The sequence below is a fragment of the Esox lucius genome, chromosome 1 (assembly GCF_011004845.1).
Source record: "Esox lucius isolate fEsoLuc1 chromosome 1, fEsoLuc1.pri, whole genome shotgun sequence".
NCBI classification, from domain to species: domain Eukaryota; kingdom Metazoa; phylum Chordata; class Actinopteri; order Esociformes; family Esocidae; genus Esox; species Esox lucius.
In genome coordinates, this window is record NC_047569.1 from 18,234,851 (window position 1) to 18,260,840 (window position 25,990).

Below are 25,990 nucleotides of genomic sequence, written 5' to 3' on the forward strand. Positions count from 1 at the left end.
GAAATCTTCTGCGAACAGAAGATTATGACACTTTCACCCCAACATTCTGGTGGTTGTTGCTGATTTCACTGACATTTATTTTAGGGTTGGATTTCACAGCTCTGGTCATTTATCTGTTATCAGTGGTGGTTGTTTTCATTGGCCGACCTGGTTGCCAATTGCTGAAGATTCCAGTGGTTTCTTTCTTTTTCATGACATTCTAAAATGTTGCCAACTTTTGTGCTATGGTTCTAATTGAGTTCCTCTTTTCTTTTAGGATTTAAATCGCTTGCTTTTCTTTCATAGACAGCGCCAAAGTCATCATGTTTGATTATTCATATTAGCACCAAATGCAGATAGAACTGAAACTACTCAATTACGGGTTAGGATTCTTTATCTTCTAGATTACTAAAATGTAAATATAAATGCTGTACTTAAGTCACTGGCCGTCCTTTTGTATTTATTTAATTTTACATTAATATATCCATCTTTTTGTCTACTTTTCAACGCTCACAATCCATATGAGCTGGAGATCGGTTGCAGACGTTTGTTCATTTACCCCCCTTTCAGAGGAACAGCTCTTATTTTGAAAATGCATTCAGTTAATTTATATATAAATGTTTGTCTTATTCCTGACCTGTCACTTAGTTCTCTGTCACTTCTCAACGCTGTACTTTGGACAATGGAAGCACTTACGAAAGTAGTTGCTTTATAGGTCTTTTGGATCTACACGTTTTATTTTATTTTTCCATGTATTTGTATTAAATATTGAATGGTGTGCATTTATATATGTGGTGCAACTAAATGCTAGTTGGCATAACAACTCGATATCATTTTATTTTAATTAAGATGATTGGTTTTTGCGATTCCAATTTTAAGGTTTTCCTCATTTAATGTAACGTATTTTTTTCCTCATTTAATGTAACGTATTTTTTTATATATAATGCTACGAAACGCATTCGTTTTATGGTTGCCAACAAAAAAATGTTGTTTAATTAACAGTTTAATTATTTCTCTATTAATTAACATTGGGAAAAAAATACTAGCGTATTTACGAAACCATGGAACTATGTCTTTGTGGCGGAAGATGTTGCATGTTGACGTAGTCCGCGGAGGGATATGGTATAAATGCCTGTAAATGCACCTTTATCGGCATTTGGTCTGTATTGCTACTGCTGTTAAGTAACATAGTAAACTAGATAAAACAGTACTTGGCCAACGTGATAATAAGGTGTAACGCAAAATAGTTAACGTTAAACCAAAACATTTTTGCATATTACCTTTATTAACCAAGATACATTTATTCTCGTACTGTAAAGATTAACATGATCAGTTGCTATGCAAGTGACCTAAGGATTTTCGCTCTGGCTGAGATTTGACGACGAACGCCGGCGAGTTTCGGATGAGAAGCCAGCGATTTGAATGACGTTAGTGTTAGATGTCATTTGGATTACATTGAAGAGAACTGCAAAAACGCCGATGTTTTCCAAGAGAAGAGACGTCTTCTGGAAAGAACATCTTGCCACAGATCACTATTATGACAGCTAGCTAGCTGTGACTGGTTCAAAACATATTACTATACTGCTGTTCAGGCAAATACTGTATCTATGCCTGCATTCTTTGCTTGCAATCGTATGACCATTTCTCAAATAAATTGTTATTCGATTTAGTTAGCGAGTAACATCAAGCTAACTTTAAAGCTAGTGGAGTACTGTCCCTACAAAATGTTATTCGCTAGCTAGCTAAACGATAGTGTTAGCATGGTTGTCTGTCAGGATCATACGATGCGATGGGAAACATGGAGCTTGTCACTTCATGTCACTCTCTGTTAGATAGTTGAAATGTCTGTGGGTTTTTGAAGCTTGCGATCTATTTATCCAGAATGCTTGGCATCATGTAGAATGTCAAGCGAAGCAGTTTTGAGCTAACGTAGCGTGTTTGCCAGCTAAAAACCACATCTAGCTAGCCAGGTTGAAACGCTAGCTAACTCCTCTGGTCTGGGTCAGAAAATGACAGCTGGCGGCAGGGACTGATAATTGTGTACCTTGCAGTTGTTATCCATTCTGAAAACTGACTGCCGTGTCAGATTGGGAGTTAGGGACTTGATTTAAAAATTCCACAATCTGTTGTAATTAGTAGTTGGATAACGTTAATAACAGTGAATAATTATTCCAGTACCGTACATTCGCATCTTAAACGTGATCAATTGCATCATCACCTGGCTGTTTCTGGCCATTATCAAAGGTGGACTAGAATGCAAGTGAGCGGGTCCCTGCCTTGTGTAAACTCCATAATCATCCGCTACTTAGACTAGTAATGCAACTTCTGTGTGGATACGTGGTTGTACCAGTGTTCTGATATCAAGAAAGCACTCTTCACTGTGCATCACCGAAGAAATAAACATTTTTGACGCCTACATTTGGAAGTTGCTTCTGCGATGGAGACGGTTGGAGACTTTGAGTACAGCAGAAAGGACCTGGTGGGACATGGGGCTTTCGCTGTGGTGTTCAAAGGAAGGCACAGAAAGGTAGATATTTAGGTATCTATATTTTGATAACAAACGTATTAAAAAATAATTAAACATAAATGCATTTACGTTAGTTCAGATAACCTTATTTACTGATTTGATCGTGCATGTTATTTTGCATTGTATGTATGATGTTGTGCAATATTGTGTTATGGTCTGGGACTGGGTGCATGGATGCGAGCCGTTCATTCATGGAACGGGTGACAAACAGCAGTGAATTGCTCGCTGACGTAGCCAGCTTATACATGGTGGAGAGAAAGGAGTCCGCTTGTTTTTGTCCTGTTGGTACTAGCTAGAGGTCTATATGTCTCCATCTGTGGCCACAGTGTGATCAATAATAGTTAATACATTTAATATAATGGATTGTATATCTACAATGGAAGAAGATGGTACAGTGTTCATCATATTCCCTTGATTGGTCACGTAGTGAGGAAAAAAAGCCTTTTCGCTGACCAATGCTCTCAGACCATCCAGGATGGGATTGTGAACAAAACAGTGCTCTGTTTGTATGGGGCAGTTGACCAAGGCACAGCTGAAGGACAGAGAGGAGAGAATGTGACTGAGCCTGCCCCACATCTCGCTCACTGTGTTAGGTAGCCAGGGAGAATGTTACCCTGCTGCACTGCAGACTGCGGTATGAGAGCTTTTCCCACTGTGAAGGTGTTTTCACCATACAAAAAGATGGACAGATTTATCATGGACATCTACAGTAAAGTGTTATCTGGCCTGTCATTTCTCATGTTGAGATCATATGGGCTGTAATTTTGCTATATTTGTACAGTACTTATCCCTATGAGATGTGGTTTAGCTATATTTGTACAGTGTCTAGCCCTATGAGATGTGGTTTAGCTATATTTGCACAGTACCTAGCCTTATATGCTGGTGTTTAGCTATAATTGTACAGTACATATCTAGCCCTATGAGATGGGGTGTAGCTATATTGGTACAGTACCTATCTAGCCCTATGAGATGGGGTGTAGCTATAATGGTACTGTACCTATCTAGCCCTATGAGATGGGGTTTAGCTATATTTGTGCAGTACCTATCTAGCCCTATATGCGGTTGTTTAGCTATGTGTGTACAGATTTAGCCCCTATAAGTTGTTGTTTAGCTATGTTTGTACAGTATCTAGCCCTATAAGCTGTTCTTAAGCTATATTTGTACAGTACCTATCTAGCCCTATAAGCTATTGTTTAGCTATGTTTGTACAGTACCTATCTAGCCCTATAAGCTATTGTTTAGCTATGTTTGTACAGTACCTATCTAGCCCTATAAGCTATTGTTTAGCTATGTTTGAACAGTACCTACCTAGCCCTATAAGCTGTTGTTTAGCTATGTTTGTACAGTACCTTGGCCTATGTACTAGTGTTCGGAGTAGTACTACCAAGCTTGTGGTCCAATCCATGTTTGGATGCACAGGATATGGAAATGGCAATTGTCCATGTATCGCCAACAGACTGTTTTAGTAGCTTGTATCCTGCCGCGTTAGAAGGCCTGTGAACGGCTGCCACCCCTGTCAAACCGAATCAAACCAAACGTTTTCCATGCCGTGTCTCTTATCGTGCGCACCTGTCTGTTTCATTTGAATTTGCCTACTTATTTAGCCTTCGAAATAGCCTCTGTTCTACAGAAAGTGTACGCGCAAACATCCACGTTTGTTCATTGTTTAAATGGAGGTTTGGGCGTACAAACACGAGCTTGAATATTGCCTCGGTTACTACTCGCAGGTACAAACTATGCCCATTTCATCACAACCATCAACCACACCAACAGTGTAGTCTACCGCGTGCAATGTTCTGATGTGCGGTTAAAGCAGCGCATGGTGGCACACAACAAAGCTGTTGCTAGCCAACGCCAGTAGGTCGTCGTTCTGTGAATGAAATGGATTCTACGGATTAATGAAAAAGTCTCGTTCTAGGGTTGTGATCAGAGCAGCGGCGCAGGCTACGATGTACCTTGAAGCTTTCATCATGTGCTGTCAGTGTGTCGGTCGCGTTTGTGTGACTTAATGTCCTTTCTACCGTTTGTTGAACAGGCGTGCACCAGGCATCACGGGAACAGAATATTTTTAACCCTGCATCTGCATGCCTTCTATTTATAGGATTCTTTCCACCTAGATGCAGGAGAAACGACAGGGAGGTTATTGGTGCTTGCCACGGGGCTGATGGATTGCTTCATCCTTTAAGCACTGTCAGGTGACACTGTCAGAGGCAGCCTAATGTAACCTCCTAATATAGTCACTGATGCAGTTAGCTAGGGATAGGAAGCCAAGCCCGGTGAAGAGCTAGAGTATGCTATCAAGACTGTTTTACTAAGGTATAATTACATGGATCCTCACGTTAGTTACACTTGTTTTTCAAGATACATTTCTGCTGACACGTTGACACCAATTGCCTCTCATCCATGACGTTATGGTCAAGGCCATGCATCATCCCGGTGTCATCGTGTTATCATCTGTTGTTGTCCGTGTTTTAAGGAGGTCTGTTCTTTCTCAGGCGTGTTACTCCAGTGTAAGGTGCTTATTCGGCACTAAGTTTGTCTCTCACTGTCATTATGTGTCATAATGGCAAAGATACTGGTCATGAATGAAAACAATTTGGCGAAAAACTATCTCCAGTCCCCCTGTGCTCAGCATTACAGCATCGGCCGACGTTCTCATTCTGCTGTGTGGGGAGACTGCTGCACTGCCTTGCTCCCTGTCATGGTTGGCTGTGCGTGCTGTCAGAGTGGGGATGGATACGGCTGTGCTGGCGCACACTTCCCTCTCTGCCTGCTTGCGTGCTGCCTCCCTGCGCCAGTGCCAGGCCAGCCCTGCCCTGCGGCTGAGTGAGGTGCAGCACAGAACGAGGATGCCTATTAACCTAGATACATGTGGGAAGCGGCCGTCATTGTATTCACAGAAGGTCTCTGCAGATCTCCATTGCAATGTGCCATCCATTCCACTTAGCCAAAGGAAGCCTTTTATTTTAGCTTGAGTTGTGGTCAATATAGAAACATTTTCTCTGTTGCACGAGGGGGACACTTTTATAATTTGGCTCTGATGCCTTTTTGTGCCATGTCCTTTACTGTAGGATCTTATGTCTCTAAGCAATTCACTGAAAGCCTTTTGAGGATAGAAAATTGGTCTCTTGTTTAGTTGTTAGTTGGTGTAGGCAACTCTTTCTCTTTTGGCAGATTTTTCATTCGGTGTCACACCTATTTTTTTTAAAAATACAACCAACTTGTTGGTTGGATTTCTCTTCCTGTGCGTCTCATTCTCTCACGTCTCACTCTCACAGTGATGCAAATAACACATTTAAAGGCTATTAAAGGACACACGGTAGTTTTTTTGTTTTTTTCCTTGTTGGCACCTGACCTTAACCTAACCCGAACCTCAGTTACCTGACATTTATGCCTAAACTTAACCTAGCCCTAATGCCTAACCCTAAAACCTTAAAGTAACCAACATTCTGGCCAACACTGGCCCTTTTTCTAAATTTGACCCTAAACCCAACCCTATGCCGGGAAATGTACTTGTTTTAAAAAGATCCTGATAGGGGTATTGTTTTCATGTTTCTTTTTTTATTTTGGTACCAATTCACTATGTTAAAACAAAACACACACACTCATATTAATGCCCCTGTGAGTGATGGGTGACCGAACATGTTTAAAGGGGCCTTTACTAATTGTTCCTTTATTTCCCTCCTTCCTCCATCCGTTTGCAGAAGACTGACTGGGAGGTGGCCATCAAGAGCATTAACAAGAAAAACCTCTCCAAGTCCCAGATCCTGCTTGGCAAGGAAATCAAAATACTTAAGGTGAATAGCATACTTAGGATAATTTCCTCTCTTATCATGAAAACATATTCAAACAGTGAGTTGACATTGCTCCTCCATTATTCCTCGGGTACCTGAAAGGCCTTGTTGTAATTATCAATAGGTGTCAGTTGTCATGCCAACGATACAGTCGCTAATGTTATTCATGCTTGTTTTCTCCATACCTTTCCCAGGAACTCCAACACGAGAACATTGTGGCGCTTTATGATGTCCAGGTAAGTCCTTATCTGGTGTTCCATTTACATAAGGGAAAGTTCATCTGATTGCATGCACACTGTGATTGTGTCTGCCGTCAAAATATTAAGGCTGTTGGGAAATGGTGCCACGTTATCAGGCCAGGTCACGAGTATCAACCCTTTGTTTGGGCATTGAGTTAGCCCAGCGTCACAGAAGCTAAGGGGGTGCTGATCTCCTCATACTCTTATCCGTAATCTTTTGTGTTTCTCACACTTTATACTCCTCGAATATATTTATGACCTGGAAGTGCATTTCATGGCAAACGCACATTCAGGGATCGACAATAACGATGGCCAGTAAAAAGTCAAGTCGGACTAATAAGCAAGTCACTGTCCCGATCGGGCCACCGCAAAATAAAAAATGAGATTGAAAAAAATTATAATTGGAATATACACTCAACATCCTCCAGTTGTTTTGTAATCTGGAACACGCACAAATAACTACCTTGCAACTCTCTGCGCACGCTGTTGACCAGTCAAGAGCAGTAATGACGCATGGCTGTTTGGTATTATTTTTCAATAAGATATTTAAAAACTTGCGCGAGTCACTCAAGTGAAGAAGGCGGCGAAGGATAAAAACGAGCTCAAACGAAAGCGAATATTTTTACCTGAGTGCAAAAAATAATGTACCTGTTTCGATTTAGATGGACTTCAGATGCACTGTCTCGTCTGTCGTGAGTTTCCCGCAAGAGCGGACAAATGTGGGTCTTTTGACGAAGGTATTGACAACTTTTGCAAACAGTCCTTGATGAGCGATGCTAATAGCAAACAGCACCTGGTATGCATGACAGCCATGTGGGTGGCTGACAATCCGTCTTTAGGGCCCTTGATGGTACTGGTCAGGAATTTAAATGCAGATACCCGTTAGGTGATTGCACGCCTTATAACAACCGCATACCTAGTAACTAAGACGGACCAGCCGTCACCTTGTTCCGCCACTGATGAATGAGTTAGTGTTTTGTTTAAAAGTCAAATGTTTTGTTGACTGTTATCTGTTATACATTTTTATAATTTGAAATGTGATTAAATTATTTTTTGTTTTATATATCCAGAATGCACTTCATAAAGAGTTAAACATGTTAAGTAACAAATGTATTAAAATATATGTTGTTACGCTGAAAAATTACAGATTTTGGAAGGAGGGACAGCAAAAAAATTTGGGGGACAGTAAGTTTCAAACTCACTGGCCCCAGGGTTCAATGTTAAAATTCCCTGACATTACTTATTTTCATTACCTTTATATTAACAAAACACGCTAATATGCATGGAGGCCAGCTACTTATAGTTCACAGACGGTAGGCTGTCTTGACTAAGACGGGTATAATGCTTCTCTTCTAACACTTATTCTATGCCACAACATTTGTAGAAACCTTTATTTTGTCTTCTAATTAACAGGTTGTTCAGAACACAAACCGGATTCTTAATAAACAGACTTCAACAGTTGTCTTTATAAGCTCATATCACAACCAAAAGTAGACGCTTCGTCAGCCATCGGACCGCCCACAACACAATGTCAAATAGACAAAGAAACCATATCATGGTGAAATAAGATAGCTGACTAACTACAGATTGTCGTTCCCATATGTTTGCACATGGAGAAAAATGTTTCGGTGCCCGGAGTTGCTACCTGCTGTTATTTGGTGGTCACAGCTGATTGTCATTAACCAGGAATTAAACGGTCAGCTCATACCCTGACTGGCTGGACATGTCAATTATTAACCTGGTGGGACTGTTACAGTGGTGCTTCTCAGTACATTTCCTGACAAACACAGAGCACAGTCACAGGACAACCCATGACTGGCCCTGGCTACACCAGCAGCCCACATGGTACCGGTGTGTACTTGTCCAAGACTTGTCCTGTTGCTTTGGTTCAGAGTGGAAATCACTCTAATTCTGGATCCTATTCACTGCCTAATACAAGTAGTTGAATGTCAGTAGCAATTTCAGAAAGGGGGAGTGACGGATGTAGGTGGGAGGGATATGACAGAGAGAGGGTGAGAGATGGGGTGGGGGCTGGGGAGAGATGGAACGGGGAGGAAGGGAGGGAGAGAGACATGGTGAGAAGGGTCGAGCGGGAGACTGAGGAGGTGGGGGAGGGGGAGAGAGAGAGATGGGGGAGGGGGAGAGGGCAACATAGGAAGAGATGTGGAGAGAGTGCTTTTAAAGTGCCCACACAGTGAGACACTTCCTGTATTAATGTAGCCTCACATCAAGACCCTGCTGTTCTCCCCATCTGGCCCTCCCTTCATGTAGTCCCCACCTATAGAGTCAGCCTCATTTAGTTGGTAATGTATTTAAAAATCCCTGCTTACTGGGCTGTCTGTAGGGGGTGTTAATTTCCCTATTACAGACTGTTTTCATGCTTCATGTTTATGTTTATTATTGGGGGGCCAGTGGATCTGATCCTAGTTATGTGGAAGGGAAAGGGGTAACCTCTACCTGGGAGTGAATAGCAATGACACAGAATCAGCTGCCTTAACTGAAGGCACTAGGGCATGGTCACCGGGTGAACCAGGAGCAGGGAAGTGGCAGTGTGGTCACCGGGTGAACCAGGAGCAGGGAAGTGGCAGTGTGGTCACCGGGTGAACCAGGAGCAGGGAAGTGGCAGTGTGGTCACCGGGTGAACCGGGAGCAGGGAAGTGGCAGTGTGGTCACCGGGTGAACCGGGAGCAGGGAAGTGGCAGTGTGGTCACCGGGTGAACCAGGAGCAGGGAAGTGGCAGTGTGGTCACCGGGTGAACCGGGAGCAGGGAAGTGGCAGTGTGGTCACAGGGTGAACCAGGAGCAGGGAAGTGGCAGTGTGGTCACAGGGTGAACCAGGAGCAGGGAAGTGGCAGTGTGGTCACAGGGTGAACCAGGAGCAGGGAAGTGGCAGTGTGGTCACAGGGTGAACCAGGAGCAGGGAAGTGGCAGTGTGGTCACAGGGTGAACCAGGAGCAGGGAAGTGGCAGTGTGGTCACAGGGTGAACCAGGAGCAGGGAAGTGGCAGTGTGGTCACAGGGTGAACCAGGAGCAGGGAAGTGGCAGTGTGGTCACAGGGTGAACCGGGAGCAGGCAAGTGGCAGTGTGGTCACAGAGTGGAGTCAGACCCAGTTAAGAGTTTAGCACTAGCTACTGGAATAGCCACTTACTCTTCACTACCCATTTGTAGAACCCACTTGGTTGATTAGACAGCAGTCAAGAGGGCCCTAGAGGGAGGTAAAGTTAGTCAACGATGAGTTCAAATTGTGGAATAAATGTTAAAGCTATTGTGGCTCACCTCAAAGTCAAGCACATTTATATGGCAGCATATCCTCTAAGAACAGGGCTGGGCACCCCGTTGCTGGAGATCCACCGTCTGAATGTTTTCTGCACCAGTTGTGGCTGACCTCATTTCAGTTCTTCATCTGGCTTATTATTGGAATCAAGTGTGAGTAATTGCCATTGCTGTGAACCCACCGGACTGTAGCTCTAGAGGAACGGGGTTGGGCAGCCCTGTTCAAGAACTAGCCTTCTGTAGGGCAGGTTACTTCATGGCTAAAACTTACCCTGAATGGAATGACTGGGATGTGGGTGGAGGAACAATTTAAGAAGACTCTGTATGTCTGGCAAATATTCACTACATTCAATAAATATTTGTATACTTACGATTTAGGCATGTCTAAGGACAGCCCTTAGCCCTGGCATATACCACACACTCCCATACCTTTTCACTTTAGTATAAAAATATTTCCTGAATGTACAGGAGCTCTGTAGTTAGTCTGCCACTGAAGCCCATTTTATGTCCGTCTGACAGGCTATTTCAGTCAATGAAATGGCCAAGTATCTCAACCAGTCTCAGACACCGTCAGTCTGTCCCAGTCAGAACTGTGGTCAGTTCTAGTTGGTCATTTGAGGACAGGGATTCATTGCTCTCTTGTTGTCGTTGGTTTATGTTGTATTCTAAACCAATGATTTGTTTGGATGGTGGGACTTTTCAGATTTCCCTTCTGAAGTCAGTCTCTCTGTGCTCTACCCATTGGCAGAGCAGTACTCTCTCTGGGCCTCTGTTTGCTGGCCCATTTCTCCCCTCTGCAGCTGTCGCGCTTGGCAGACAGGCAGTGGGGCTTAGAGATGCGGTCTGGAAGAGAAAAGAGGAGAGACTGCAGCTTTTGGGAGATTAAGTTAGTACTGTTGTGTTTTGGATGGGTGTTAGCCCTCTATGACCCCTTTTCTTTCTAGGCTTTCTTCTCCCTCCTTTTCTAGCTTCTTCCTTGCTACTCTCCACCAGTCTTTATCTTACCATGATGCCCCTTAATTGTAGGGGAGTCTCTCTAGTCCCAAGTTACATTCTTGGCCTTTCTCTCTGTTTGGTTGTTAGGTTATTTTGTTGTTAATTCTCCTTTCTTTGACCATCTGATTCTTATAGACAAGATGGGGTGAACACTGGCTTCTGGCCTGGTCTATTTTTTCCTCTCTTTTTCAATGAGTTTTTGTATGTATTCCTTTCCTCTCTGATCATACTCTTCTCTCACTTTTGGGCTCTCTCTTTTCTCCGTCAATTCTTTCCCTCTCCTCTCCATCTGGGCCTCTGCCCAGCCTCATCAGCTGTTCTGGCTGGCACCATGTGCTCAGTGTCACTGCGTTTACCCAGAAAGCTGTAAAGTACAGTGCTTGTGCAACAACGACCAGACACAGCTACAGAAGTGTCAAGACTGGGGCATTGGGACATTGCCCCCTCCCTTTTTGTTTCGTTACCTTTCTGTTATACAAATGCTTCTGTATTGCCGCCGTCTTTTCAGTAGATGATAGCAGGTGCTCTTGGATAATTTCCCTTAATCTGAATTCATGTTATTTAGGCATAGATGTCTGGATTTCGGTAAAACTCAAGTGTTCTTTAACTTTTCAGGCATGGGAGCTTCTGTTAACTGCAATGTTGCAAGCTATATGTACATGTTTTTGCTTTCAAAGGGCACAATCTTATCTTCTCTCCTGAGCAAATGTTTCCTATGTCCTGGGTGTACTTGGTGAAATAAGGATAATAAATTACTCAGTTATAGAATAAGTTGTTTTGTTCCAAGTTTGGATTGATTTGTAGTGGAAAAAAATAATGATTAAATCACATCAGAAGGCCTTTTTTTTAGGTTTGAAAGAAACCAGTACCTACATTTTTCTTTGCTTTAATAAGTGCATTTGCCTTATTTTCTCACAAGATGCCTGCAACTTTTCCCTGAACTTGTCTCCTTACAATACTGACTGTTGGGACCAAGCCGTTTGGGTTTCAAAACAACTAACCACCTTCAGAATAAAGCTTTTCAAACATCTGTGATGTACACTAGCTTCAGAAGAGCCACTGAAGGTAGCATGTACTGTGGTGTATCACTGCATGTGTTAAATTACTGATAAAAGCTTGAAAATAGGAACATTGTCAAACATTTAGATAATAATAAATCCAATAACTTTCAGAGATGGGATAGACTTCAACACCTTAATATTAAATGTCTGGTTAATTATTAAATTCATAAATATTTTTCTGCAATGCATAGCTGTAAAGACAATTACATTTTTAAATAATTGTACTAAGACCTTCAGAATTGTCTCCCAAGCTGCTCATGAATGTGCTGCAAGCAACTGATATCTGGTGGTTGCTCTGTTCCAAAACCCCTGCCCTAGATATAAGCTTAGCCTCCTTTTCTGGTGGTGGGCCACTAGAAGAGGTCTGTTTAGGGTTGATGATTATTAGGTGACTAGCAGATGTTCGTGGAAGGGTGCATTGGTGCCTCGTTAGGGAACGCTGACGAGGAACAAAGACCTTTTTAAGTCCCACTGCATGGTGAGGATGTACTTCAGATGTTAATGTGGGCTAAACCTAGCTTACAGACACACGTCCCATATGGTGTGATCTCAATCATTCATGTGCAGTATACAGTACACACTGTGTGGGCTATAAAATACATGTTTTTTTCTTCTTTATTTAATGCTAATCGCTGTGGAAACAATATATGACAAAATACAGCTTAAATCATTAGTTTCTCCAGAAGGTAATGGTGTTCCTAAAGCCAGGGGTGTTAGAGTAGAGCTGCCTGTCAGGTAGGCTGCAGGGCTTATTCAGGGCCTGAAGTGTCATAATTACAGGCTGGCCCTGCACCAGCTTGGTACTAGGCTACGTCTGGCCTGGTTCTTTATGGAGCTCTTCATACTTAGTAGGAGGGAGGCAGCCGTGCAATGCGGAGGACCCTAATCCCAGGGAAGACAATGTGTCTCTTTTTCTCATTTCTACATTGTACTGTACAATATAGCTCAGTACATCCCTGTTTTTCATGAAAGGAACTCTGTGAGAGAGTTGGCGAGAAAACCCCTGAATTCCATACAGCGTTTTAATGGATTGGAGTCAAATGGAGCTGGCTCCACCTGAACGATTTGTTTCCCCGTGCTGAGGCCCTCAGCAACTGGCCATCTGTCCTACCAAAACTAACAAGAATATGTTCTCCTTATCAAGCCACCTCCAAACAGCTGCAATATACTACATTCAAATCTGTGTTTGTCTCCCTGCTTGTACATAGATGTACTGTTCATCTGTTAAAGTAGCTGTAGACTGTTGTTCTCATTGTTCATATGCCATTATTATATACTTACCAACCGTTGCATGTGGTTGTATTTCAGCTTTGCGTAGATGTTGTGTATTCTGTGCCTATATGTTGCCAACCAGTAGCAGTGACATTTGCACCTAATAAATAGAACCACAGAATACACAACATAGAGAAAGACATTAACAACTTTAACGATTGCCCACTTGTATTGGGAGATGTTTTTGTCGACCTGCTCTGTTGCAGTCCACCATGTAAAACCATTAATGGCTGCTGACGAAAAAAGAATGCTGCTTGTGTTTGAGCGATATGATTTGACATTTATTCAAACACCACCATGCCCCGATACAACTTCTCCATCTGTATATGCCTGAGTTTATGCCTTTACACTAAATGAGAGATGTTCAGAGGATTTTGCAGCAGCCATCAATCTATTTGACTGAGCTTATGTATTTTAGGTCTTCAATAATGAATGTATGAGATACAGTCTGCAAAAGTTACAAACGCTACCTAGCATTCCTCCTGGCTAGCCAGTCTCATTTGAATCATTCCTCCTAGTTGGTTCCTGACCCGTTATTAGCTGACCAACAAAGTAAAAGATTAATTCAGGTGTTCTTTAGAAACCAATATCAATACACTTAATACGGAACAATGCAGTTAAATATGGCTAGGTTATTAATATTGTAATAAGCTAAAGTTGTCTAATAATACTTGAAAATTGCGAATGCATGCTAACCTAGGCCCTGCATGACCACAATGTGATTAAAAGGTCCAGATTAGTGTAAATTATGTTTAGGCCAGTAGATTTTAGGCAGTGGCTAGTAAGATTTCTTTTTTGTTTTGACATTGGATCCCAAAAAGGAAAGTTAGGAGACTGGTTTGTTTATGAACGTGAATGTGCATGTGTTGTAATTTTCCAAAACAAAACCTGAACTTCCGTTGATAGAACACTGTGTCCTAGCAGCAAAGAGGGGCCTCTTTGTGTGTGTATGCGCCAGTTGAAGTTGTTCTTTCTACATGTGGGAGCTTTCAGGAATCATTTAGATTTTTCCTAGAAATGAAACCGTCTGGCCCTCTACATGCATTCCTTCATCAAGCTTTTCTCTGCACCCAATCATACAAGTCAGAACAGAAACCCAGATTAATATACTATTTCAATTCTAGGAGTTAAGTGACCCAGCACACTAAATCTCCTATAGGGCACTGTAGGTTTTGAGAACACACTGGGATTGTTTCAGAACTGTTCTCTGAGAACAACAGTTGAAAACTGGGGTCATTGTTGGTTGTACTGGGGTGGCTTCTTAAGCTGCCTGGCAAGCTGCAACCTTTCTTTACTGGCCTGAGGAGAGAAGAGGAGCAGGACAATGCGTGCGACCTCCGGACAGACCGTGTGGAATAAAAATAACTGCACATCCTGTGCCGCCGATTAAATGTCTGTTTCCTGCCTGGCCTAAAGTTCACCCTGTCTCTGAGCCACACTAACAGGTTGATCTCTATCAGCACTGTAAAATCATCATTGTCATCACAGGATAACATGTTGTAATGGCCCGTTTCTATCCGTTTTGTACTGAGAGCACAGATCATCTTAGACTAGATTCCGGATTAGTTTGCTTGGTGCATGCATGCTGGGAGGATTTCTACGTATGACATATGACACCCCCACCCTCCTTATGTAACCATAGACCCACGGATACAACCATATGATGCAACAAGCAGGGGTGAGAAAAACACTGTTTTGGCCCAATGCTGGTGTTGACGTTCTGAACATTTCAGTGAAGGGCTGAATCAGTGGGAGATTGTGCTTGTTTACGTCGTATTGCTGGAATGCCTGGTGACTCAGTGGTTGTCCGTCTAACTAGTGGATGGGAATGAAATGCTTTTATTATTAGACTATGACTGACTGTGTGTGAGGGGGTTGGTGACGTTAGATTGCTGGTGTTGTTTTTTGGCGTTAGCAGGTCCTGTGTGACTTGAGCGTCTCCTTTCTGTAACTCCTAGCCTAATGAATGCTGTCCACTGCTGACACATCGGGTGTCTTCTCCCATTTGGTTGATGATAACTGTTCTTATTGGCCACTTAATACCACAGAAAATACATAGCCCAGATGTTGGATTTTTCACTAGGACAGCACTGAAAGTTCCTTGTCACACTGAAGAATAGCATTTAAAGGGGGGATGTTTTTTGTTAATTGGACCTCCGGTACCCTCCCCCTTAAGGCCAGTGTCCATCCAACTCCCTTCTTTTCCAGTTCTCCTTGTGGCCATCCCCCTCTTCAGGGAGCATACCAACAGGGCCTGGCAGTTGCTGGTTATGTCATCTTTACTGTATCTTGTTTGAAACCAGCCACACACAGACTTCAGGGTTTGTTGTTGGATGGGCCCCCCTCCACTGCTCCTCTCACCCATTGCCACAACCCAACAGCAGCATGAACCCTAGCCTAGCGGATGGGAGTTGCCTGGGAGGATGGCTTGTACTGCAGGCTGCAGTCAGGTGACAGGGAGGAGGTGAGGTGGAGTTAATGGGTGTCTGGTTTCTGGAAAGCAGTCAGTGGTGGAGGCTCTCTGACCTGGAGACCTTGGCTGAGAGATCATTAGATCCAGTAATGCAGTCCACTAACTGATGACTCTTGGTAGTACAGGAATAGATTCTTCTGAGGCCTGGAAAATAATGGCATTTCATTTTTTTGAATATGCTCCTTTGAAAGGACAAGAAACATTTCGTGCACATTTCTTTCACACCCAGAATCATGATAAATCATTTTTTCTCGGTCATGTCGCATGTTCAAAATCCATTCTGCATCCTATTATGGATAACCTTCTTAGAATGGTGCTGATGGGTTTGAAAATGACCTTTATGTTGCTTGTGGTTGTTTTGTTTGGAATTTGATTCACGGGTCAGATGCTTAATCTGCCATATGCTGCCGAATCTAACCCTAACATGCACATTTAACCAGCAGCATTTTTATTTGAGTATTGACCGGACCAATTAGACGTGTAACCTGATCTACCCACAATGCTCGGAATGACCAAATGTACTTTTAGAGTAATTAATCTTAACAGGGCATGTAACTCCTTTATATTCACATACCTTTGGAGTTGACCGGAGAACACCGTTCTGAGCAGCGGACCTGATGTGAGCAAAGCAGCTCTAACTCTCTCTGAAAATGAAAACTGTAAAAAGCATTGAAGCTGATGACACTGATTAGAAACATGATTTTAAATGGATTATAAACTGTTATTTCTTCACATTATATGCCCAGAAATGGGCAAACAGCAGTATCAATTAAGTGGCAGTGTTTCTTTATGCACTGAGAAATTAGTTCTGAAAAGCATGAACCACAAATGGATGGGAGTGATTTCATCTGAGAAAAGGGTTTACATCAACTAGCAGGTTTCTAATATGACTCGTACGTTGCCTTAGGCTACTGGAGAGTAAAAACATAAGTTTGTTTAAATAGCTTTAAAAATCTGAATGCCTCTGGTCAGGTGAGTGATATTGTGGTGTGGCCGGATGTCCAAAATTTGTGACTGAAGCAAGGTAGGCAGCATAATGAATTTCTATCAGCCAAAAGCCAGCATTCACAAGCTAACGGAAGCCCTGACAAACACGCGTGCTTTAAACATCCTCCCAAACACTCCCCCAGATGCATTTGCTTGCTTTACCCGGGGGCCTACTTGTCTGTCTTGGCTCTTGTCCAACGTCTTCTTACCCAAGCCAAAAAAAGCTGCATATTTAAAGAGAATCTGTTTGGAACTACTTCAGTTGTGAACTAAATAGGATTTAAATAGGATTTAAGTACTATGTAGATACTCAAGTATAATAGTGATATATGTATATTGTGATACTTCTGTTAAAATGGACCTGCTCAATTCCTGCTTAAGTATATGATTGGAAATGGCATTTTAATACGCTCAAAAGATACTTCAGAATTTATTTCAACTATATGATATCTTTGAAATACATCAGAATAATATTTTGATTGAAGGACATCTTTGCTCAAAGGAAGAATTTCTGAAGCCCTGATGGCTGTCTGCCTGGCTTCTCTTCACAACACACACGTCATGAGGACCGCAGTCATGCAAACGGGCGATCTTTAATCCTTTACGATTTAGTTTTGTCACTTCCCCCCTTCCATACGTTGATGACCCCGGTTCACAATGCTATACTGAGTGTGGGCCATGCAGCAGAAAATGTGTTCTATGTGTTCGTTGTTACATTACATTAAGTAACAACAAATGCCTTGGTAAGCCTTGTTTCCCTTCAAATGTCATTTCTTTGCTGTTCGTCTATGTAGTTGATGTGACACTAAACCCATGTTTTCTCTTCTCTTCCAGGAAACGCCCAACTCAGTGTTCCTGGTCATGGAGGTACATGGAGTAGCACACTGCACTGCATGTGACATGTTGTACCTAGCTCCCTATACCTGTTTCTTTCCTTATTCCCTCTCCTCTCCAGTCTCCCTCTCACCTGAAGTGGCCCCCTGTCAAAACACTCTAAAGTACATCCACACCCTGATTTCAAGGAACTTTCTTTCCAAGAGCAAAGCCTTGTTTGCCTTATGCAATACTTAATCTGCCCCTGCCCGTGTTGGTCCTGTTAACGGTGACCAGCTGGGGTGTGTGGAGCTGTACCTTCCTGGATAGGGTGTCAGGGGATCTGATACCTTGGCATGCCTCGGTGGGGGGTGGGTGGGTGGGGCTCGCCCTGTTATTCTGCGGCCCTGACACAAAGGACGGCCCATGAGTCTCTGAACACAGAACATCATATGGTCCTATTGCTAGGAGCCTGCTGTCAATGCCACACCTCCATTCGGTTTCGAGATGATCAATCTGCCGATGGCATTGGTTCGTACGATGCCCCTCGATTTGACGTCACCCGAACCGCCGCGATGGTCAAGGTCTCCGCCCGTAATATGTAGCGACCGATAGTGCCGTTTGAGATTTATGTTTGAGTCTTGATGCAGTTACACACCAGCGTTTTGGCACCTATTGAAACACACGGTGGAGGCATTTTCAGGGTCCCCCCCGCTCGGCCGTCCAGCTCCATTGACTGTATGCAGCAAGGTGCTCTATTTAGTGCTGTGTAAGGCCCGCCCCTACCCGTGCTTTGATGAGAGGACGCTCTGGTAACCTATATAATTAAATTGCTGGCTCATCTGACAAGTGTAGATCATGGCGGGCATGCCGTCATAGACTGGGTAGCTATGAGGTCACCTTTCTCCCGTTCTGTCTTCCCTGCTCACTCACACTGCCACGCTTAATCTCCCGTTTGACTTCAAACAGTCCCATCTGCTGCACTTTCCTCCCTGTTCCCCATGTCTAGACCAATGTGCCAGGAGGCTAACCGTACAGATAGACCACGTTCATTAGATTACTAGCCGTGCCCCATTGTTATCTGGGCTTTGTGGGAACACGCGCTATCGAGAGATGTCCTCCGCTCCGTAGCGTACATCTGCCTTGTGCCTACACAGCCTGCTGATGGAGTGGCCTTGTTCCTCTTCTCTCCACAGTACTGCAACGGTGGTGATCTGGCGGACTATCTGCAAGGTAAGCATGGTGCTGGTCTCCACACTCGTCGGGTATTATACATCCAAACAAAGTAACTGGTGGTGGGGTGCCAGCAAGTCTGTCTCCGGCTGCCGTCTGTGTGTGTGTGTGTGTGCACGTGTTTGTTCGTTCGTGTCGTGTGTTCCAATACTGCGTGTAGGAGTCTCTGCTGGTTTTCACACAATGTGTCCCTTCTTAAGAACTGAAGCCAACGCAGCTCTGACGCCGGTCCAGTAGCGAGGTGACTCAAAGGTCACTAATTTCCCATAGTGTTTCCCACGGAACAACCCAGCACTGGACGTCATCGTGCTCTGATTGTGTTTATAGGAGACTGATATGGAGGTCATCTGCATGTGAGGTTTAGTATTGTGCAACAAAACGTGGTGCCATTGACTGTCAGTTGATAGCATGGTTACGTAAAACACTCACTGGTGATTTTCTAAAACACTGGTCACGTTTGGGTATGTACATGTGACAGTCAAGAACTGTCATGGAGAAAAGTGGGAACACCCCCTGGAAAGCTGTGAAGTGAAACATTTGCTGTTTTGTTTGTTTACCAGTGATTGTGGCTGGAATTGGTTGGATTGTTTCTGGAGACCTGTCTATTACCGTGTGGGTGTGTGTTGTTCCTTGTCCATCTTGTCATGCTTTTGACCTGGATTAGGTTTTATAGACTGTGGATGCAGCCCTCATGCATTTAATTATTATTACAATTTGTACTCTTAAAATGTTCCCCTGGCACAGCCAGACGAGGACTGGTCAACACTCCGAGCCTGGTTCCTCTCTAGGTTTCTTCCTAAATTTTGGTCCCTTCTGATTTTTGTGTGTTTTCCAAGCCTCAGCACTGTTGTTGCTTGCTCCTTGGGGTTTCAGGCTGGGTGTTTTGTAAAAGCACTTTTTGACAACTGCTAATGTAGAAAGGGCTTTGAATAAATGTGATATAATTTTTTGTGTGTGTATATATATATTTATAAACTTTTCTTTATATTTACTTTTTCATGACTGGAGTTTAATGATTGGTCAGTCCCTGGCTGTTCCGGGATGGGTCAGTCCCAGCGTAGCTACATTTGTGTAACAAGGACGTCATCATGACCCTGTAAGGGTGTCAAGGGAGTCTCTAAACATACGGAGAACAACACGTACCAGTGCATCTGCTTCAATTTCTATACAGAGGAAAGCAGTTTTCACTCTGGACTCTGGCCTCCATGTCCTTTCCATTTGTTATCAGGAGAACCTTTTTATGTTGTTTTGGACACATCCTCAGCCATTGGTAGACTGTGTCTGTAGAATGTACACAGTCTATCTCTCTTTCTCTCTGTCTGTGGTGCTTTTTTTCAGTCTGTTTTTATATGCCCTCCCTCTGTCTCTCTCTGTCTCTGTCTCTCTCTCTGTAACTTGCCCTCTCTAAACCTCCTTATGTAATATCCTCACTCAACAATGTTAATTACACAACCGTGTTAGTTAAAAGAAGTGTTGTACTTCAGGCAGCGTTGTTAATCCCTGATTTAATGTGTGGAAGGCCGGTTAGATCCATACAGGATCCATTGTGATCTTAATGGTTTGTTTTACTCTTTAGAGACCTAGGAATCCTCTTAGCTAGCATTTCACTGGATTATCTCATGTGGTTGATGTTTCACTGCAGCCGTGGCCCAGGCACAATATGACTTCACTACCAAACCTGCCACGCTGATTAACATTCGCTCACTTAACGCTACATACAACAACATCCGGTTACACGGAGACTGCTCTCTCACCACGGTAACACACTAAAACGAAGGGAAGCGACATGCACTAAAGGTTTCTACTGGAAGTAGCCTAGCTATATCTTCTACGCAGACCCAACTGATTAGAGAAGTATTAGTTTGAACACCAGTGACCAAAGTAAGACGAAGGCTAATGCATTCCTCCCTTTGATATCCTAATCACTCCAATATATTCTAAGGCAGTTACCGGTCTCTGTTAATGTGGCACATCGGGGAGATGGACGCAAATGTGTGAAACTGTTGCCAAGTGTTATGAATGGAAAGGGTGTAGTTGTTGGGAAATGTAGTTTAAAGAGGGAAATGTCTGCAGCCTGGGTGAAATCGCTTTTTTCTGTGGATACATGTGGTTTGTCAGAGTGGGTGTAGTAGTCGTTTCCCCACTGCGTCCCTGCCAGACTGTTTGTTGTGCATGTTGAAGTACGGGCTGTGGACAGCGTTGTCTGCTTTCCTCTCCCAAGCCAAGGGGACGCTGCGGGAAGACACTCTTCGGGTGTTCCTGCAGCAGATCGCCGCGGCCATGAGGATCCTCAACAGTAAAGGCATCATCCACCGAGACCTCAAGCCACAGAACATCCTGCTGTCGTACACCGGCCGGAAGAGATCCAGCATCAACAGTATCCGCGTCAAAATAGGTGACGGACCAGCTCAGCCCCCTTACCCGTCAGACACAACACACAGCTCAGAATAGGCCCCCTAAACGTCACCAACATCAAGCTTATCTCATCTCTTATCTCTACACCGTGATCTGTCCTTCATAATGTTTATGGTACACAGATATAGTTGTTACAGACGTGGCTTGACTATGACCTTTTTGAGCCGTCGAGTGACTGCATCGTCTAAGCGGTGTCACACTTCTATCAAGTGTTGTGTACCGCGACCCTCCGCAGTGATGGCTTGGATCACAGGGAGTTGTTTTGACACCCACAGTTATATTTAGTTTGCTACATTGCCATTCCCGGACGGTTTGTTGTTGCAGTAGTGTCTGAGAGACTTGGAACTGGTGACTCTCGAGACAATGGTGTTGTGTTGCCGTTAGTAACCCTTTCACATGTTCCCCTGCAGCTGACTTCGGCTTTGCACGATACCTCCAGAGTAACATGATGGCCGCCACGCTGTGTGGCTCTCCCATGTACATGGTGAGTGGGCGCACGTCTGGGTTGGTTTTATGTGCCTCTGCATGTCTTGGGGTTCTGTTGTCGACGATCGCTTGTTCTTACGTGACGACAGCTCTGCTCCCTCCTCAACCTGAAACCGGAGCGGCCCTTTGAGGGCGAGCCTCTAACCGTTGTCATCTGATCTCTAACTGTAACCAGGCCCCGGAAGTGATCATGTCTCAGAACTATGATGCTAAGGCTGACCTCTGGAGCATCGGTACGGTCATCTACCAGTGTCTTGTAGGCAAGCCTCCTTTCCAGGTATGATCGATGGTGTTGATATGGGGTTACTCCTTACCCAGCGGTCTAATATCATTAGGCTGGTGGATGACAATGTGTCGATTATCTACACACTCGCCCCTTTACTTTTACACTACAGGCTACTCTGGCCAGGTTAAAAAAGTTAGTTCAGAGTTTAAAAGCTAAATATCTTTTGTTCTGGAGATGACGACTAAAGTAGCCTCAATAGTTTTACAAAATACCTTATGCAATAGAAATGTCCACTGTGGTGTGTGTTCATGAGCCTTTGTGTGTGTTTAGGCCAACAGTCCCCAAGACCTGAGGATGTTCTATGAAAAGAACAAGTCACTGCTGCCCATGTAGGTCAACAGGAATGGTTAACTATCTGTTGTAGCCATCTGGGATGAAACGTTGCGTTTTTAACAAACACATGGCGTTTGTGTGCGCTTCTGTTACCCAGCATCCCGAGGGAGACGTCTCCTCCTCTTGGCGACCTGCTACTAGGCCTGCTGCAGAGGAACCAGAAAGACCGAATGGACTTTGGTGAGTTCTGAAATAACTTCCTGTTCAGAACTTACTTTAAGAATCAATATTTACGATAACGATAAGAGTTTTCTTATCCTTACATATGACATTACTTCTCTACCAATCATGCCTACGTCTTGCTTTTGCTGCAGATGCATTCTTCAGCCATCCTTTCCTAGATCCAGCCTCTGCCATCAAAAAATGTGAGTAGAATGTTCTTCGCTAAGCAGGGACTAAGTGGTTACCTCCAGAATGATTAGCACGCTTTATAATGATGAGCCAGAAGAGGCTGTATGAAATAAACCTCACAGGTAATGAGCTATATTGTAATATAGGAACAGTACTCTTTTGAGGAATGTGGCACTGAGCATTTTCCTAGAAATCTTTGAGATTGAAGTTATATACATTCGTCATTATAGTTATAAGAATTTCTAGGTCCTTCAAATCCTTTGTTCGGTGCTTATGAACTACATTATTTTCAATTTAGAACAGAAGGTTGTTAGTGGGTTTCACATCTGCAGACTGTGATGGCCGTTGCAGAATTTTGACATAGGAACATGCAACAGCTTCCTGGCAGAAGGTTTGAGCCAATAATGTACTTGAAAGATTTCATGATGCAGTTGACTGTAACAAGTCCCCATTACCAGTAAACGCAAACCAGACCCATAATTTCAAAGATCCACAACCATATTGTACTGCAGATATTAGGTTCTTTTCAGCATACTCATTTGACGCAAATCCCACCCTGGTGTGGGTGTTCAAAGAGCCCTATTCTTATTTGATCTGGCCAAACTTCTTTAAAAGGTTCAATGTTAGAACTAATAAAACAATTTTGAATTTATATGTAAGAATTTTTAGCTTTGCTAATATTTTTTGAGGATAAAAAAAAAAGAAGACATTCTTACAGTTGGGTCCGGAAGTATTTGGACACTGACACAATGTTGGCCCTATCCACCACGTCAATGGATGTGAAAGGAAACAACCGGGATGCAGTTGAAGTGCTGATTTTCAGCTTTAATTCAAAGGGTTTAAAAAAAAAACGTTTAGGAATTGCAACCGTTTTTATACACGGCCCCCTTATTTCAGGTGCTCAAATTTAATTAGAGAAATTTAAAAATCATAAATAAAATCATTTTTAATACTTTGTTGAGAATCCTTTGCAGGCAATGACTGCTTGAAGTCTGAAACGCATGGACGTCACCAAACACTGGGTTTCCTCTTTTGTGATGCTTTGCCAGGCCTTTACTGCAGCTGTCTTCAGTTGTTGTTTGTTCAGCAAGTGTCTTCAGCAAGTGAAATGCATGCTCAATCGGCTTGAGATTACGTGATTGACTCGGCCATTGCAGAATATTCCACTCTTTGTCTTAAAAAACTCCTGAGTTGCTTTCGCAGTACATTTTGGTTCATTAACCATCTGTAAAGTCAAGCGCCGTCCAATCAACTTCCCTGAATTTGGCTGAATCTACGCTGGCAATATATCTCTATACACTTCAGAATTCATCTGGCAGCTTCTGTCTTCTGTCACATCATCAATAAACACCCAGTGCCATTGGAAGTCATGCACGCCCATACCATCACACTGCCTTCACCATGTTTTACAGATTATGTGGTATGCTTTGGATCATGAGCCGTTCCAAGCCTTCTCCATACTTTTTCCTTCCCATCATTCTGGTACAGGTTGATCTTACTTTCATCTGTCCAAATAATGTTGTTCCAGAACTGGGCTGGCTTTTTTAGATCTATTTTTGAGGCTTTTTTAGATCTTTTTTAGATCTAATCTGGCCTTTCTATTCTTGAGGCTTATGAATGATTTGCACCTTGTGGTGAACCTTTTGTATTTGCTATTGTGGAGTCTTTTCTTCATGGTAGACTTGGATAATGATATACCTACCTCCTGGAGAGTGTTCTTCACTTGGCTGGATGTTGTGAACTGATTTTCTTTACCATGGAAAGGTTCCTACGATCATCTACCATTGTTGTCTTCTGTGGACGTCCAGGCCTTTTTATGTAGTAAAGCTCACCAGTGCATTTTTTTTTTCTCAGAATGTGCCAAACTGTTGATTTGGCGATTCCTAATGTTCCTGCTGTCTCTCTGATGGAAGTGAAAGAGGATGGCCTGTTTCAATTGAGAGTTGCTTTGACCGCATGTTGTGGGTTCACTGCAACAGCTTCCAAATGTGAATGCCACACCTGGAATCAACTCCAGACCTTTTACCTGCTTAATTGATGAAGAAATAATGAAGGAATAGCCCACACCTGTCCATGAAACAGCTTTTGAGTCAATTCTCCAATTACTTTTGGTCCCTTGAAAAAGAGGTGGCTACATATTAAAGAACTGTAATTCCTAAACCCTTCCACCACTTTAGATGTGAATTCTCTCAAATTAAAACAGAGATTGCACTTTAAGGCCATATTCATTATTCAACTGTAATATATTTTGGTAAACAGCCAAAATAACAAAACCTGTGTCAGTGTCCAGTTATTTCCTGACCTATCTGTATTTAAAAACAAGCCATTGCATGACTGTAAAGTAGTATTTTTCCAATATGTTTTTTTTTGCGTGAACTGTAGGTTAATTTTTGGCTTGGCTCCTTAACTATATCAAGGGTGTCATTCATTGTGTGGGTGAGCATGTTGCAGTATCAGGACTATATTGTGAGATGGCATTGAGGTTGAGAGCTCTTTGGTGAAAATGTATACTTTTTACCAGCATGCCCTGTTCCAGTACCCAACTGCCCCAGCGCAGTGACTGACAGCACCTGTGGCAGTTCGCCCTCTGTTCGCTACAACTCTCCTCCGGTATGTTCACGTTCACTTCCTAATAATTCCATACTGTAGTTTCCACAACATGTGGGTTTGTCAGTACAGCAAGTCACAGCACCTTAATACTGGGCACACAGGAATCCAGACTTTGTCTGATGGCTTAGTGGGAAAACGGACGAGCATCGTTTCCCAGACCATGATTGCATTATTCAGCCAGGCTACATAGCCCAGTCTTGCTATAATTAAATTGTACAGACCAAGCCCTCTGTCTCTGAGATTTGATGCTTTGGTCCTGGTCTTTTTTTCTTGCCCTCCACTCCTAACACACCCACGCTTCCTTGTTCTTGCTTCAACTCACGTACGCGTTCCTTTCTGTAGTCTCTCCCAGACATGCAGATGTTACCTGAGGACTGTCTGTCGTCGCCACCCATGGGCCCCCCCAACTACCTGCAACTCTCTAAGGAGTCTGGAGGCAGCACCAGCAGCAAGAACTCCTCCTGCGACACGGATGACTTTGTGCTGGTGCCACACCTCTCCACAGAGTCCTGTGAGTGTTGAAACCAACACCCGTCGGTCCCATGGTGGAAGCCTGGTTCAGACAGTTCAGCCCTCGTGTCCCTGGTCACAGCTTCCCTCAAATGATAATGGAAAGGGAATCTCATTTTGAATATGCTCAAGTCATATCGTTTTGTATTCTATAACTGTATCTGTTATCAAATTGAGGTCTGATTTGTGTTTGTTTGAGCCAGCAATTTGAATTTCAAGCTACGAATACAAGGCAGGCAAATGCCAAATTCAACACGGGCTAACGGAACAACAACTGCACGCGTGGAGTGTCCTTTCTTAAATGGAAAAATACATTATGTTGGGTGCCAAGTACTACAAACAGTCGCTTACA

General features: G+C 43.3%; 1 protein-coding gene across 3 annotated transcripts in view; it reads left to right on the forward strand.

Moving 5' to 3' along the window:
• Positions 1–1,130: 1,130 nt before the first annotated feature.
• ulk2 (unc-51 like autophagy activating kinase 2) overlaps positions 1,131–25,990 on the forward strand; it is a 35,968-nt gene continuing 11,108 nt past the window's right edge. For 2 of the 3 annotated variants that reach the window (XM_010893263.3, XM_010893265.3), the window contains exons 1-13: positions 1,131–2,506; positions 6,211–6,303; positions 6,495–6,536; positions 17,436–17,468; positions 18,611–18,647; positions 20,869–21,042; positions 21,473–21,546; positions 21,724–21,825; positions 22,105–22,163; positions 22,265–22,347; positions 22,482–22,532; positions 25,040–25,128; positions 25,471–25,639. In XM_010893263.3, the coding sequence (XP_010891565.1) occupies positions 2,417–2,506; positions 6,211–6,303; positions 6,495–6,536; positions 17,436–17,468; positions 18,611–18,647; positions 20,869–21,042; positions 21,473–21,546; positions 21,724–21,825; positions 22,105–22,163; positions 22,265–22,347; positions 22,482–22,532; positions 25,040–25,128; positions 25,471–25,639 (1,096 nt within the window). In that variant the 5' untranslated portion in view covers positions 1,131–2,416. Of the gene's footprint in view, positions 2,519–6,210; positions 6,304–6,494; positions 6,537–17,435; positions 17,469–18,610; positions 18,648–20,868; positions 21,043–21,472; positions 21,547–21,723; positions 21,826–22,104; positions 22,164–22,264; positions 22,348–22,481; positions 22,533–25,039; positions 25,129–25,470; positions 25,640–25,990 lie in introns of all 3 variants that reach the window. The other variant, XM_034289768.1, reaches the window with a different exon arrangement.